This window comes from Centroberyx gerrardi, chromosome 14, assembly GCF_048128805.1.
Source record: "Centroberyx gerrardi isolate f3 chromosome 14, fCenGer3.hap1.cur.20231027, whole genome shotgun sequence".
NCBI lineage: Eukaryota > Metazoa > Chordata > Actinopteri > Beryciformes > Berycidae > Centroberyx > Centroberyx gerrardi.
This window is the reverse complement of record NC_136010.1, coordinates 13,854,538-13,870,757: the sequence shown is the minus strand read 5'-3', so window position 1 is coordinate 13,870,757 and position 16,220 is coordinate 13,854,538. Positions and strand designations below refer to the sequence as shown.

Genomic DNA, 16,220 nt, shown 5'->3' with positions numbered 1-16,220 from the left:
CCTCGTCTCTTCCATACCTCTCCCAAACACTCATTCCTCACCATACATTCCATCCACAGTGTGCTGGCCGGGACGTCTCGCAGTCACCACCGGCCCATTTGTGTCAGGGCTTGAAGAGCTCACCTCACCCCACCATACCTTAACCCCCTGGGGGGAATGGGAGAGAGAGAGGGAGAGGGAGAGAGAGAGAGAGAGAGAGAGAGAGAGAGAGAGAGAGAGGAGGGGCAAGTGAGAGGATGAGCCATAGTTGCTGAATATCCAGTGACTTCTCACAACCAGCCAGGGAATTAATTCTAGCCTGTGTGAGTAACAGGAAAGAACCTGGATCCAACAAAAGGCAAAAAACACAACAACACAAAACACACCCATCTGTCACTCAGCACAACTGATGGGAAGTGGCAAACGCACTCGGAGGCCTGTGGAGGGGGATGGTGTCTGTCAGTGAGAGAGAAAGGAAGGGAGGGGGCTTTAGAATAGCAGTCTGCCAGAAAGGCAAGTGCAGCAGGAGGGTGAACGAGGGGTGCAGGGTCGAGGGAAGGCACCTTGCAACAGCTGGTCTCAATTATCCGTGGAAGGGCTGGTGAATGTACAGGGCCGCCGGAGCATGTGTGTATGCATGTGTGTGTGTGTGTTAGGCTGAGGCATTGCAGGGGGGCTGAGACCACTGGCGCCAGGAGGGGAGCAACAGGTCAGGGAGGATGAAGATTATAAAAATACTAGCAGGCAGTTGGCCTTGGTCCTGCCGGCGCACAGTGTGAGTGTGTGTGGTGGATATTCCTTGCCTGCCACAGAGAATCAGTGCCACAGGATGTGGAAGAGTGTGTCTGTGTGTGTGTGTGTGTGTGTGTGTGTGTGTGTGCCCACAGTGCATTAGGGCGGTGTGTTTCTGCCTACATCCTGTGAGATAACCTTCCTGGTTGAATAACAAGCACTTATCCCAATGTTTAAATCAATCGGAGGTGAATACTTTGTTGTGCAGAACAAAACAATGTGTCTCAGTAGTTCAGAAAGTAAAATTGGAGATTATCATTCCAAAATTAGATATCTACCATTTGGGAGAAAATAAAAACACCTAAGCATCATTGCTGGCATGAAAATAAATCACATTATGTGTTTCTATTAAAGCTATGAGTCATGAGTCTTAAAACAAGTTTTATTTGGGAGAACAGAATCATTTGTTTTTGAATTATTGACTGATTAATGCCAGGTGACATTTTAATGAACTGTAGAAGCAGCATTTTGGAATGAAACCTTTCAGTTTCCCAGTGGAATAATCTCACTTTCTTTCATACACCCGCCTTGAAGCAAACGTGCCAGTCATTCTTAAGTGTTCAACTAAGGTCTTGTCAACTTTGATGCAGTATAGTTAAAGTTTGACTAGTTATTGGATTTAAAAAGGCAAAATTATGTTGAAGTGAGGTAATCAGTGTCTCTGTAACTGTCACAGCAACAAGGCTTATTGCTCAGCAGATATGTGAGTGCATGTTGCCCTCTGGTGTTGAACAAGCTGAACTGCACAGGGACACAGAGAGAAAGAGAGTGAGTTTTATTTTCAAACCATGGACAGCCACAATCTGTTTTCAACCCCTTTTAAGTACAGACCGGATCTCCCAATAACCTAAGGTAGGTTTCCTTTTACAATCTTTCAAATATATCATTATTTTATAACCAATGAGCATAACAAAACAAATAGCCCTTCAGACGATCATTTTAGCAGTTATCATTTGAGGTAAATCGTAACTGGTATCCAAAATATGTCTTAACCACAGTGGTAGAGATGGTAAAGTTGGAGAAAGCAATGGGAAAGTTGAACTACTTACTGTGAATAAAACAAAGCACAACATATGTCACAGCAACCATAAAGAATGCCAAACCCATAGTAAATGCATTCCAAGTCAAAATAAGTTGTAAAATATCAAAATAAATTCACATGTACAAACCAAATACCATTAGATGCTTTAAAACCCAAAACCACAAATTAAATGCTCAACTTAAGACTCCATTACCCATATTGTAATTTTCTGACTTGCCACCATAATTAAGAATACACTAAATGCATTTGTTGATATGACCTTGTGCTGATTAGACATACCACCGTTTGAAAGCTTGGCAGTTATGCAAAAATCAAAAACCTGCATGAATATAGCTGCAAGATGAATAAAACAATGCCCTGAATCATATCAGCTTGTGTACATGCTGTAAAAACACATCGCACTGAAATAAATATACATTCAGTTTCAGAGTAAAACAGTTTAGACGAGCATGATTGATTGTCCAGAGTAACTTTTGACTATGCACTCATATTCTTCTTACTTTGACCCGTAATGACATGATCACATGATAGTGGGTTACTGGTACTAGCATGATATAAAATAAATGAGACACAACTTAAAATGTGACAAATACAACTGCCAACGGAAAGGGGATCCTGAAATAAAATGGATAAAAAACATCAAACTAAAACAAAGGTAGAATATGTATAATCCTTGGCATGTGGACAGGGCTCTATTTTAGTGCAACAAAAATCCTGAGTACAGGCCCTGAATATGCAATAATGCATCCTCATGTCTTTTTTGAAACTCCTGAGTTTTTTCTTTTTGGAGTAAAAACAGTGTTCAGTACTTCAAACAGTACTTGTGATTTTCAGCCTTGCTGTGCTCATCAACACACTCGCCTTGTAGAAAAATACAATTTTCTCAAAGTAACAGACTGTTCCTTTAACCAATGAAAAACAGGGGATGCTTGCTCTCTTCCTCTTTTTTTTTTTTAAAGATTTATTTTCAGGCATTTTTATGCTTTATTTGACAGGGACAGTGTGAGAGAGAGACAGGAAGGTATGGAAGAGAGAGAGGGGAGGATATGCAGCAAATGACCGCCGGCCGGATTCGAACCCGGTGCCCCATTGCTCTCTTCCTCTTACTGGAAAATTCTGGTTTTGACCTTCTTTTGTCCACTTACATCTTCACCACCCTCATTCTTGTTCATCTGGCTTTCACAGGGGTGAGCTCGACTGAGTCTCCAACCTGAGAGTGCAAATATGATACAAACATATCAGTTAGAATCAAACACACAATTTAACATTACTAAAGCGAGGTATTAGGTTGCAGTACACACTGCTAGGAATTCTGGGCTCCTGACCCACTGCTCCTTCCCTGCCCACGCCCTGAATGTTTTTTGGGCTTATTATGGGGCCAGAAGTGGAGAGAAATTCGGCTCTCAAGAAACTGCAGAAAAGGGGACCAGGTAGCTTGGAATAGAGCTGAACAATTAATCGAAAAACAAATAAAAAATAAATCACAATATGAACTTCTGCAATTTCCAAATCGCAGAATTTATTGCTTAAGAGAGAGGAGTGTCTAAAATGGATTTCTAAACAAGGTGTTTTAGTGCTCCAGGCAATCTTTGTTCCAGGAATCAAGAGCAATATTGGTGAAAACCTTTCATCATACTCAAACATCTATTTTTTTTTTAACAAAATCACTTTACTTTAAACAATTTTAAAGTTTAAAAAAAAATTATGACAAGAAAAACTTGTGATGATATGAATCGCAGTTTAAATCGCAATTGCAATATTCTGTCAAATAATCACAATTAGATTGTTTTGTCAATATCTTTCAGCCCTACTTGGAAAGATTTGATTTTGTCTTTTAGATTTTTAGATTTTGAGTTTTTCTAAAGTTGAGTGTTCTGTTAATAGGTTCAACCAATGGGTTATGGATAGTGTTGTTCAGTCTTTCAAATTAAGTAGTATAACCTCTTAGGCAATAGTTTATTTTATTGATATAAAAACCTCAGTTGATAGGTCGCCTAGCAATGAGACGACAGGGTTTAGGGGGGATGCTGAGGCCCAGGATCCTATACAGCTTGCTCAGGACCTTCAACCAGAAGGACTGGACAAAATCCATTTACCTTTCTGAAGGGCCCCTCCAGCTTCAGGCACCCTGCAAGTACCTCCCTCTACTAACAGCACCCCTGGTCATACATTGTAAAATTTGTCAATTCAATACATTTTAGCATCTAACTTGAGCGTATATTACCTGAGGCTCTGGCAACTTCATGTCCTTGCACCACTGGTCAAAGTGCAGCTTGGCTGCCTGCAGGCTCCTGACATCAGTCTTCTTACAGTGGACCCTGATCAACCGCTCCGCGAAGCGCTCTGGTAGAAGTTTAGACACCTGACAGAGTACAGCGTCCACTTTAAGGCATAAACTTAAGACTACTGTGAGGAACAACAGCAGTAAAACAACCAATCAGAGGCAGTGACCAACAGCTGCTATGCATTAAAAAGAAAAGACAAGTGTTGAGCAATCAGCAATTTAAAGCTATAAGTAGCTCATGCAAAGAAAGACTATGATTTAAATTTTTGTGGTCATTGCTTTAGTTCTGACCTGGTTCTCGCGTATCTTCATGGCTTTGGTAGGGTCATTCTTACAGTAGAACCGCACATTGTTGATGGGGTTCTCTTCCTTCATCCCATAGTCCATATTAATTACCTAAAAGACAAGGGAGAGAAGTCTCTCTATCTCCACAAGTAGAGCATAAAAGGGAGTCCACAAATCGAACAATAATCAATGAAACTCAAAACCTCAACGAAAGTGAATTCCCCATTTTGGAGTGATCAGTAAATGGATTTTATGAGATTTAAAGAAATCAGACTAGATACTCACACTGACTACAAAGTCCTCCGGCTTCAGATTGACACCCTGGATGGTACACGGAGGCTCGGATGTGGCCACAGCACGTTCCCACTCATCCTAAGGGAGGAAAGAGAGAGCGAGAGATGGGAGTGACAGATGTAAGAGACCCATACATTTTAAAGCATATAGGCTATCTAGTTGTCTTTTCAATGTGACTTATTCTGTCATGCCAGGACACATTAAGTGACAGACCCAGATGCACAAAAATTGGATTTTGCTCACATCTTCAAAACCAGATATGGGAGTGGTCAGGCTCGCATTGTGATAGGAATTCTATGTAGTCTGGATGCAATCCAGGTGCAATATGAATGCAGGCAATGCAAAAACATAGAGAGAGCAGGGGAAAGTAATGTAGACACAAATTTGAATAAGTACAACCACAAAAGCTGAATAACAGCTATTTCTAACCCAAGTGTGGATGATCTTTAAAATTAGTTCTCAGAAATCACATCAAAATGTCAAGTGTAACCATAGCCACAGATAAACAGATGACATATACACATGGACATGTATACAGCAACAGAGACACACAAAGACACGAACACACACCTGGTTGTCCTCCATGGGTATGTTAGCCTGAGTTTGGCCCACAAACGTGTAGAGGCGCCGATAGACAATGTTTTGTAGAATCTGCCTCGATTCAGCCAGCTCCGAGGAAGAGGAGTTGAGTATTTGTTCAAACACATGGTCTATATGTCGGACAGAGAGACAGAGTAGAAGACAGGTCAGACAACAAAGACAGGTCAGACATCAAAGACAACAAAGGTCACAAATGTATTCATTTCATAGTGTGGAGCCTCAGCCCAGCAAGATGGCTCAGTTGCACTTCAGCACCAGGGACAGCGCTCTCTCCCACACAGGAGAGCACTGAGCAGATTGTGGGAGGGCCAATATCTTAGGTGCGTTTCATTTGATAACGATTTCTCCTCGCCTCGCATCTCCTCCTCAACTCCTCAGTGAAAGGTCACGGAGGAAACGAGGAGAAGATGCGAGGAAGGGGAGGAGATGAGTGAACCGTGTTCTGTCAATTGGAACTTTCTCGCACGCGCCGTTTTGAAGTGACGTTTGAAGTGTGGCGTTTGAGGCTCCTTGTGCACAGTATCTCCTTCCCCTCCATGGATGACAGCACACAATTACACAAGGAAACTAGGTTCTTTGCACACCTATACCAGGAGACAGGTGCGTAGGAGAGGACTGGGAAGCCAGCAGAACATAAGAAGAGACTCCCGCACACTGTCTATACTTGCAATTAAAACATTTATTAGAAAATAAGCAATGTTTTGGTTCTGAAACCTTCCTTTTTTTAGTTTTTGCCTGACAAAGGTCTCAGTACCGAAACATTGCTTATTTTCTAATAAACGTTTTAATCACAAATATAGACAGTGTGCGGGAGTCTCTTATGTTCAGCACACAATTACACAACATCACACAATGTACACGCATAACACCACACGACACAACAAACAAGAGATTCAGAAATGCATAATCCATTCAATCTTAAAATTACATATTATATAAGATTAGAAGATAATATAAAGACTGGCTACAAGTGAGTACAAGCCTGATTAGATTTCAGCCAGTTCTTGACTTTTGAGTTAAACATTTTAACATCCTTAATTAGGTATTCACAGCGTGACCTATTGTTTCTGGTCAGATTCTTATTATTATTCCCCTATTGCAATTGGCTCTAGCTCAGCGTCTGATTGGTCAAAAGTTTTCAAATTTGGCGCACACATACCAAACCCCGGTAAGCAGGTGTCCAAGCGGTTTTGACGCATTTCAGCCACAGGGGGCGCTATAACATGCAGTCAGTCACCCCGGCCGCCCCGTTTGACCTACACACTTGAAACTTGGTATATAGCTGTCATTTGGCATGCTGAACAAATTTGCAATTAGGACCCACAAGGTCCATCTGGGTAGATTGGCCGCCATCTTGGAAATTTTGTAAAACCTTTGACAATCTTCTTCTCCTGAACCTTAACTCTAAATGACACCACATTTGGTATGCATGGTCCATGCACATCCCCAAATAAAAATACAACTTTTCGTAATGATCGGGTAAAAAATGGCGGAGTTATTAGCCAATCACATTCTGACATTATTCAATCTGTCACAAGTCCACTTCACAGTGGCCTATGAAACTTGTTGGGCACATTAGTGACAACACCCTTAGGACTGTACCAAGTTTGGTGTTGATAGCCCAAAGAACGACAACATGGTACCGATTCCAATTTGTTTCAAATCACACATTAACAGCATCTACTCATAAACCGTGACTTGTATTCATTCCTGATTGCTTGTGGACACCGGTCCTGAGTGATGTTCAGAGGCGGTCGCTGTACTAGGCGGTCGCTGTACTAGGCGGTTGCGCACTGTGAATACCTTTCGAGGCTGCTTGCAGCTTTAATTACTTTTATTTCAGTTGGTAGTTTACTCCAGAGTTTGGTACCCTTTACAGAGAATGCTGATTGTACAAAAGCAGTCCTACAGTGTGGTTCCCTGCAGTTTCCCTCAGTTACACTTCTGGTTCCTTGATTGCTCTCTTGTCTACTAATCTACTTAGGTTCTCTGGAACTAACTTGTTTAAGCATTTGTAAACAAGTTTAAGATAGGAAAACTGAATAAAACTCTCAAAACTAAGTAGATTGTAATTTTTCAAGATATGGCAGACGTGGCATCACTGCCATAGGTTTTTTATAGGTTTTTTATCTAGTATTTTCAATGATTGGTTGTATAGGGAAGTCATGCACTTAACTGTAGACTGAGGTGCTTGACTCCAGACAGTGATGCAATAAGTAAGATGGGATAGAATCATTGCATGCATAAATACTTGAGCTACCTGTATGGGTATGTAGTGTCTAATAATTATAAAGCAATTGAGATTGGTCTTTACATATGTTCAGACAGAATCTCAGCTGCCATGCTAGGTGTCTTTGCCGGTGCATAAATGACAGTGTCATCGGCATAAAGCTGACAACCAGCCTCTAGACAGCTTGAGGGTGGATCATTTATAAACATACTAAAGAGCAGTGGGCCCAACATTGAACCTTGAGGTACACCAAATCTGATGTTACTGAGGGCTGACCTATCTTGTTCAATTTTTACACATTGCTCTCTGTTTTGGAGATAAGAGGCAAGCCAATTTATTGTCTGTTTAGAAATATTACATATTTATAATTATATTATAATATATAGGTTATATAAAATCTGGACGATTTTATCTTGTGGTGTGATGACTCTTGCTTGCTCCTCAACACCAACAAGACTAAGGAAATATCCATTGACTTTAGGAAAGAGCCCTCACCCACATCCAATACATCCAGTACAGTTATCAAGGGGCAGTACAAATATCTGGGTGTCATACTGGACAACAAGCTGCGGTGGAACAACAGAGAATGTACTTCCTCAAAAAACCGAGAACTTTTAATGTGGACTGCAAACTTTTAACTCTGTTTTACAAATCCTTTGTTGAAAATGTTTTAACTTTCTGTATTATTTGCTGGTTTGGAAATGCTACTGTTACACAGAAAAATGCACTAAGAAAAATTACCACCACAGCTAGCAAACTAATAGGGTCAAATCCTGTGCCCAGACCAGTTAGGTCTGGGCACTAGACAAAGCGTACAAAATTCTTTCAAACCCCAGTCACACCCTGTTTGCAGAATTTGTCTCACTCCCCTCTGGCTGTAGGTTCCAGACCCCGGCATAAAAATAAAACAGAACTAAACAGTCTTTCATTCTCCTAGTCATATCCTTACTGAACAACTGACTTAATAACCCACTCCAGCTGGTCTGGACTATCGCTCTGGCTGAATGCCGTCTCCATACACAACACTTGCATAGTGCACAGTGTATTGCATATTGATGATGTCCATTGTCCATTTATTCTATTCTTTTTATTGTTGTTGCTCTTTGTGTTCTTGTTATACTTACAGTGAACACTTCAAATGTGTAACACAGCAACCCAAATTTCCCAATAAAGACAATAAAGTTGCTATTGTATTCTATTCTTTTTGCCAGTAGCCGAGCTGCAGCATTTTGGACTAACTGTAATCTGGAGATTCTCTGCTAGGTAGGGCGAGTTTCAGGGAGTTACAATAGTTAAGCCATGACAAAATAAAAGCATGACTGATAGTTTCCTGGTGACTAAGAAAAAAAGCTAAAATTCTGGAAAGTCTCCAGAGTCATAGAAACACAACTGCACAACTAGTCTCCGTCCAGGCTTAGGAGTCGAAAATAACAGATTTGAGTGAGCACTAACATTACATGTACCGTTTGTGTATGCAGTTGTAAGAAATTAAGAGACATCCAGCATTGAAAATCCAGAAAACAGTCATGTGAAATGGGAAACTGCTCGATATCACTCTATATATCTAAGGTGATGCACTTGGGTAAAGAGTCCTCTCCAATTATTTCCACTGTGAAAGTACAGGCAGTGATGATACTGAAGACGCAGTCTGGTCAATCCAGCATATTTTGGAAGATAATCATTTATTATTATTTATTATTATTTACTAACCCTGGCACAGATGGTGCTGGTGTATCCTGCCTGTCTCCTCCCTGTTTTAGTGTTCTACAAACATGAGCTAAGAGGACACAGTGGCCTCTACTGACCTGTCAGCTTGGTGTAGGCCTCCATGTCATTTATGGCTGTGGAGAGGGTGAACATCCTCCTCCCTGAACCTTCGATCTGGATGTGTTGGTCTGCTTTTAAGAAGGCCTCTGTGATCCTGGATAATCAAGCCCAAACATGTCATTTTTGAGAACATTTATGTATCACACAAGATAGTGAATCACAGACCAAAGGCGAGAAGCTACATGAGACAAAACACCAAATAACAGTAAATGTTGCCAAAGTACTAATGTAGGGAGAGCACTCACATGGTCTCTATGATGTGGCCCACTCTGTGTTGGTAGGCTCTTCTGTGGAGCCAGTATCTTGTGTGGAACATGTGATACACATTGTCGACCTCCTGTTGAGGGAATTCATATCTAGTTTAGTCTTGACTAATAATCTGAATGGATGGTTTAAATCAGATCTGAAAATGGGGGCCTGTTTGCATGGTCAGCACCTTGTCTCTGGTGCAGATTTGCTTCTTTCCATCCACCTCACACACCCTGGCAAACTTGAGGAAGCGACGATAGCCAAAGTTATTCTGGATGCCCAGGTGGTAGCAGTCCCTGAGAAGAGACGAGTGAGAGATATATGAAGAGAACACTAAACAAATTAAGGCCTTGTCCACATTAATCCGTGTTGTGTTGTTTGCGTTTCCGTCCATACTAGCATTTCCATTTTCTAAAAGTTTCCCGTCCACATTGATACGCAAAAAAGATAGGAAAACAGTGAAATCTACCCTATTGGGCATGCGCAAGCCTCTGACCTATGACCTTTATGTTGTTACCACTGTTTATGGAAGTGTTGTCAGGGCTGCAGTAGCAGAGTGCCTTAAGCGCCAAGAAGATGTCCAAATCACGACAAAATAGGGACAAAAGCAAGCCAGACTTCTTTGTCTGGACAGACGATGAAGTTGAGCTGCTTTTGAAAGTAACGAACAACTACAACACTGCCAAAGCCATGGAGAATATAGACGTTATAACATTAATAATATAGCGTTTTGGAAAAGCCCCGTTTTCCCCGTCCACACTACAACACGAAACCAGCGTTTTCAAATGTATCCACTTTGGAGAGCGTTTTTTTAAAAAGAGAAATAAAGATGCATTTTCAAATTTACCTGGATTAGTGTGGACAAGGCCTAAGTCTAACTAATCAAAATAATATCAGATCAGGTGCATAAATTGTTCATCAGTCCATGGTCAAAAGTGAATTATCCTAATTAATCAATGAGCCCCACCTGGCAAAGTAGTCCCACTTATCCACATCAATGCCATTTCTTTTGTTGGCCACGATTTCATAGAGGAAGGACTTGTCCTCTGACCGACCCTTGTATGGCCACTGTGGAGACAGCAGCACAACAATGGCATTAGACATAGCCTGGTGTACCAATTATGATTAGCTAGCTATACCAATTTCACACTGGAATGACTATTGTATGATGACTCTATGTCTGTAACATTTAGCAATATGCAACAAAATAAAGTGCTCATGGTCAAAATAGCGCAGTGCATACAAATCTGCCTGATCAATCAGTCACACACTCTACATTTTCTAATGCTTAAAAGTCTATACACACTTGTAGTGTGTGATAATGACTGACCGGCGCCCCCTGGCTGAGAGAGGCTGTGATGTCCAGGGGTCCAGTGATCTGCTCCTTGATGAAGACCAGGTCCTCAGGCAACACCAGGCCATGCTGCTCCATCACCGGCTCCAGGCCATTATCACTCACCAGGTAGTCAAACATGGCTAGAGAAGCCGTCTCATGCTGCAACACAAACACACAGATGCATAAGATGAGAATGTGCACATTCACAATTTCAAATTGAAACCAAACTGACTCACTAATCAAACAGAAAGAGTTTATCTAGAATGACACGAGATACAAACTTTAATGTTTCTTATCTCTCTCACGTTTGCCAGTGACAGATCTGCGGTCATAACTTACATAATGACATCATGACTAACAGTTCTTATCACTGAACCTTATCAGCCTGAACACTGTAATCACTATCTTAGTTGACAACCGTTGTGCTTACTAGTCAATTGACAGTAATTGTTTAGTAGATCAGCCTTAAATTAATTACAACATTTGTCATGTTTTCTGAAATATCTTAATTGGTTTAAATCAGTGGCAGCTTGTCATGCTCCTCCTGTTTTAAGAACAGAGGTCAGGTCAAGCTTTTTGAAAGTTTTACCTTCTGGATAGCTAGAGAATAGCCAATAAGCTATCTAACTGAATTGAGATGCTATTCCTGTCTCCTTTGAACAATTATCCTTCCCCATTCTGAAATTGGGCAATTCAACAGCATGTTTGGGCTGGATTATTGTGGTTGTGGATTGATGGGTGCTTAGGAATCTGAGGTATCTAACATTGGTTTAAAACAGCGCCTGCTTGAACATATTAACAGCAGATGTTTCCTGTTTTAGTCAGTGGACACTCACTAATCACTGAAAATGAAAACTGCATTATTCCACTGACAAAAGTGCAGTTAGTCATTCTGCCCTTTCAATCACAGTACTGGACCTCTGTGCCAGCCTGGTGCCAGCACTTGCCAAATAAATTAATACATACCAGTTTTTCTAGTCAGTTAAGATCTAGGCTCATTACTAATCAAACATGCCAGCACTAAATTAGGATGGCTCTTTCTGCTGCCAACTTGCCAACTGAACACTCCTGCTTGCCTGCTCATGTCTTTTCTAACAATTGGTATACACTGCTTGTATCCAAGTAATCAAGGTTGGAGTGCTTAGTAAATGCTTTCCTGTCACATTTTACTAATGTGCATCATGGTCTGTGTGCTTGTTCTCAGTGAGCATGCCTATTTCCTTATGTTCTCTACTAAAGTGTTGTCCTATCACTGATACTCTGCTACATGTCGTCTTGTGTATCTTCTTTAATGTTGTCCTTGGGTTGTGTTTTTTAGATTTGCTTTCAATTGTAGGTAGCCATTAATGATATATGGCCTGGGACTATAGAAACAAAATAAAAATAGATAATAAACAAAATAAGAATAAGGGGGGATAGTTTCTCACCTTCCATTTAATTCCTGGACGTGCTTTGCGGATGAACATCCCATCAAACATATGGGAAAAAGGCCCATGTCCTGGATAAAGAGGGATACTGAGAAGTTACTGATTTGTTTGTTTGTGTATTAAACTATTCATGTTTATATCTTACCAGGTCTTGTACAAAATAGAAGCTACTGAATCTACAGTTTCAGTTTCATTCTGACTCTCAACCCAGCTACTAATGATGGACAAAAGCCATTACATGAGAGGATGGCAGTGTGTGTGTGTGTTTCTTAACTCACCCAGGTCATGGCAGAGACCAGCGATCTGCACACAAAGGATGTCTCTGCGAGAGATGAGGAGTTCTGGCTGCCTGTCATTCAGAGCTTGTACAAGCTGTCCTGCTAGGTATCCCACCCTGCACCAGGGCATAAACAACAGAACAACCCGTTCCACAACCACTGTGTGACCATCCTGCTACCAACCTGGAACTAACACATGAGCTTTTGATGATCAGCCACCAAAAACCATCAGCACTCGACAGATAGAGCAACACAAACACAACTAATGCCTAAAGCAGACGACTGCCCTAGTCACATCTGTGGGCAGTTTGAGTTGATGCTCTCTGGGCGCTGCTTTACAGTTCCTGGACTAAAGAGTTAAAGAGCCAGTGACTCATTTTCCCTGCTGCATTCAGAGTGCTTAATTTCATATGAAATTATGTAGCATCGTTTGCCTGTCAACTTTGTATTTTGCACTGACGAGTGACCTTTTATTGCACTTTGTCAAGCCATTGACTCCTTATCAAGTAATGTTAGTTATCTGGGTATATGTTATGATATTATGATATGTGTTTTATTGTTCTTTTATATAATGTGTTGTCACTAAGGTTTTATTGTTTTTATTATGTGTTTTACAGCAAACCCTGTCTGCAAACCAAACTTCCCCAATAGTAAAGTTTTTGAATCCATACACATCTATCTGAAAACACAGACATACCCAATGGAGTGTTCAAAGCGGTTGTGGGATGCTCCAGGGAAGACATAGTAGGTCCCTCCCAGCTGCTTGATGTTTCGTAGTCTTTGGAACTGGGGTGTGTCTATGATTCGGATGAGAAGTGGGTGCATCTCCACATGCCCATGGATGGGATCATTAAACACCTGGTAGAAAACAGCACAACAAACAGCTAGGATTATAAAATAATAAAATATACACACTTCCTCCATTATTTATCAGCCAAGAGTGCCAATTTAAAATTGGTCTCTGTGTCTGTCTTTTGGGAGGCAGGGTGGCTTAGTGGTTGGAAAGACCATCCTGAAACTTGGCAAAAAGACCAGGGTTCAAGCCCCTGTGCCCTCCCTGCTAACGTGTCCTACCAAGATCCCTCCCAACTCCAAGGGTGTTGTTTTATAGCTGACAACACAAGCACAACAGCTGTGCAATCTAATATCACTGGAAGGGGCAAGCAAAGAGACAATTTCCCTTCTGAGATCAAGAAACTAGTCTTTCTTCATTCTTCTTCTTCACCCTCTCTTTCCTTTTTCTATTTTTTAAACCTCCCAACAAAAGAAGAACAGAAAACAAAGTACAACACTTTTAAATTATTTAAAAATTTTTTTTTTTTTTAGAAGATTTCACTTCCATAATGTATGCTATGTGGCTGTGATGGTTCCTTTACTGACCCTGGTATGTTTGACGCTCCCTTGCTGTTTATCCTACAAGTCTTTCTTCTTTTAAATGGTCTGTCTCTGTTATCACTACATCCTTGAAAATGAGTTATTATGATGTACATGTTACCTTGTCTGGCTCCGCTGCTATCTGCCAGAGCTTCCTGAAACAGTGTAGGATTTGCAGACGGACACCACGGGGCCTAGAGAGAGTGAGAACAAGCACAGATACTGTACAGACCCACGCCGCGTGTGTTCAATTCTATGCACTGAAGCACTGTGACACGGTTCAATTACCTAACTCAATAACTTTTTCCATAACAAGGTAATAACATTACCTACTGTTAAAGTTTGTTGGACAGCAGAAGACATGTTACTGTTTACAAATCCTGTTACTAACCCAGGCGGGTGGAGCAAATTGTGGACTGTTAAGTTTCACTTTTGTTTTCACACTCTGTGGAGACTCTGTGGATTGAGTACAATGCTGCTGGTCTGTGCATCTCCAAATGACAAACATGACATGATGCCGCATCAGAGTTAGATCGCATCGATTTAGATCAATTTCTATACACTGACCAACTTGATTTTGTGCCTCACACTGCATCTCACAGTCAAAGACGCCCTCTAGAGGCCATCTGACATCATCTCACTAAGCGTTACCTGACTGACTGACTGACTGCCTGACCTGAATTTGCCTCATGATGAGAGTGTGAGAGAGAGAAAATGAGCTGTGAAACATCAAAGAAGCATCAAAGGGTAGGGTTGTCACGGTGGGCGGTGTTCCCGGTGGCATATGGTGTTGGAGCAGACAACGGTGTTATTAACCCCACGGGGCTAATTAGCCCCACACTAGCCCCAAAGGAACGCTAGATGGCTGTGCCATTACTAGCGTCCCAATGGTGGAAATTCCCTTGGTTAGCCAGGATTGTTATGTTTTCTTAGACATCCCACACCAGGACAAATGAGGACACACTTACCCTATGCCCATCGTCTCCAACTCTGTCTCTGAGAGATAACTCAGCCGGACACCAGTGATTTTATGCTCTGGACAAAGGAGGAAACAGAATGTCATTGGCAGTTTATAGTTGTCCTGTATCTCACTGAATTGATTAGGGTTAGTAACATAATACTGTCGGGATCAGGCGTTTGGCAGAATTATGTTTATTTCTGAAATTGAAATTTTCCCTTCCCTACTAGCAAATCACACAAATAAACGGGTCCTGTGTGGTTAATGTTAGAGTGAGAGTTGACAAGGACAAAAAAGAACAGAAAACAAAGAAGTACAACACTTATTATTATTATTATTATTAGCTAATATTATTATTTTTAGAACAATTAACTTCCATAATGGATATGTGGGTTGTGATGGTCCCTAATGACCCCATGGTTTCACGCTCCCTTGCTGTATCCTACAAGCCTTTCTTCTTTTAAACAGTCTCTGTTATCACTAGCCTTGAAAATTATGATGTAGGCTACATGTTACCTTGCAGTTTTCCAATAGAAGAGAATTTATAACTAGTTAGTCTAGCTGTGAGATGAAAATAAATTCAACTCTATTAACTTAGCTAACCAAACCAGAATACCGACCTCTAAATTTATGTTGCCATTCTTCCAGAAACATCTCATGCAGGTAGCCACAAGTTTCCTCCACTCCCCAGCTCATGAAGTCCGAGTCCTGCTGCCAAACCACTGGCGCACTCTTCTCTGGCGTTTTGAAAATGTCAAGACTGGACAAATCTGCTTCTGCCGGACGCTTTCGGGCCATGACGATCAGAGAAATTAGAGATATTGTTCAGGTTGGAGAGTGGCGATCAAATTTACATACGATAACGTTACGGGACGGTTTCAGCTCATCGGGGCAGACGATGACAGAATTATCACACCCAGGCGGTGGAGATACCGGTTTTGTTTCTCACCAGTCTGTATCTGTATAGTCAAGCCCGCCAGAATTACAAATAGGACTTCCAGTTATAGCCTTCAAAATAAAACTCTTTGAAGCGGTTTTTGTTTTTCGAGTAACACATCACAGGAGCTGCTTTTTTGCAATGTGTCATCTTCTCTATGGGCCAAGACAAATTTCTCTAAGGAGACCAATAAATTGAATCTTCAATCTTGAATCTTGAAAGCATATATTAACAGCATAGACCTAACAACTGTGCCACACAGGGGTGCCAAATCAATGCAAATAACTTTTCACAAAACCTACAGTATATCAGAGATCCTGGAAGGGTG

At 41.2% G+C, this 16,220-nt stretch overlaps 1 protein-coding gene across 1 annotated transcript; it reads right to left on the bottom strand.

Annotated features, from left to right (window-relative positions):
* Window positions 1-1,531: 1,531 nt before the first annotated feature.
* On the bottom strand, window positions 1,532-15,877 carry LOC139928495 (deoxynucleoside triphosphate triphosphohydrolase SAMHD1-like). The gene is made up of 16 exons (XM_071921067.2): window positions 15,576-15,877; window positions 14,966-15,032; window positions 14,119-14,191; window positions 13,321-13,481; window positions 12,624-12,739; window positions 12,346-12,416; window positions 10,913-11,077; window positions 10,550-10,650; window positions 9,770-9,878; window positions 9,579-9,670; window positions 9,312-9,427; window positions 5,247-5,386; window positions 4,668-4,754; window positions 4,389-4,493; window positions 4,038-4,175; window positions 1,532-3,023 (listed from the first exon to the last, which is right to left on the bottom strand). Exons 1-16 carry the CDS (start codon window positions 15,751-15,753, stop codon window positions 2,982-2,984), a joined length of 1,761 nt encoding a protein of 586 aa, XP_071777168.2. The 5' UTR covers window positions 15,754-15,877; the 3' UTR covers window positions 1,532-2,981.
* Between the last annotated feature and the right edge of the window lie 343 nt (window positions 15,878-16,220).

Bases quoted from the DNA above. Each gene is read 5' to 3' on its own strand.
- LOC139928495 (XM_071921067.2), bottom strand. From the start codon at position 15,753: ATGGCCCGAAAGCGTCCGGCAGAAGCAGATTTGTCCAGTCTTGACATT. The intron at 4,176-4,388 runs GTCAGAACTAAA...GTACTCTGTCAG, and splicing joins TGAAGATACGCGAGAACCAG to GTGTCTAAACTTCTACCAGA. The intron at 3,024-4,037 runs GTAATATACGCT...TTGCACTCTCAG, and splicing joins TGAAGTTGCCAGAGCCTCAG to GTTGGAGACTCAGTCGAGCT.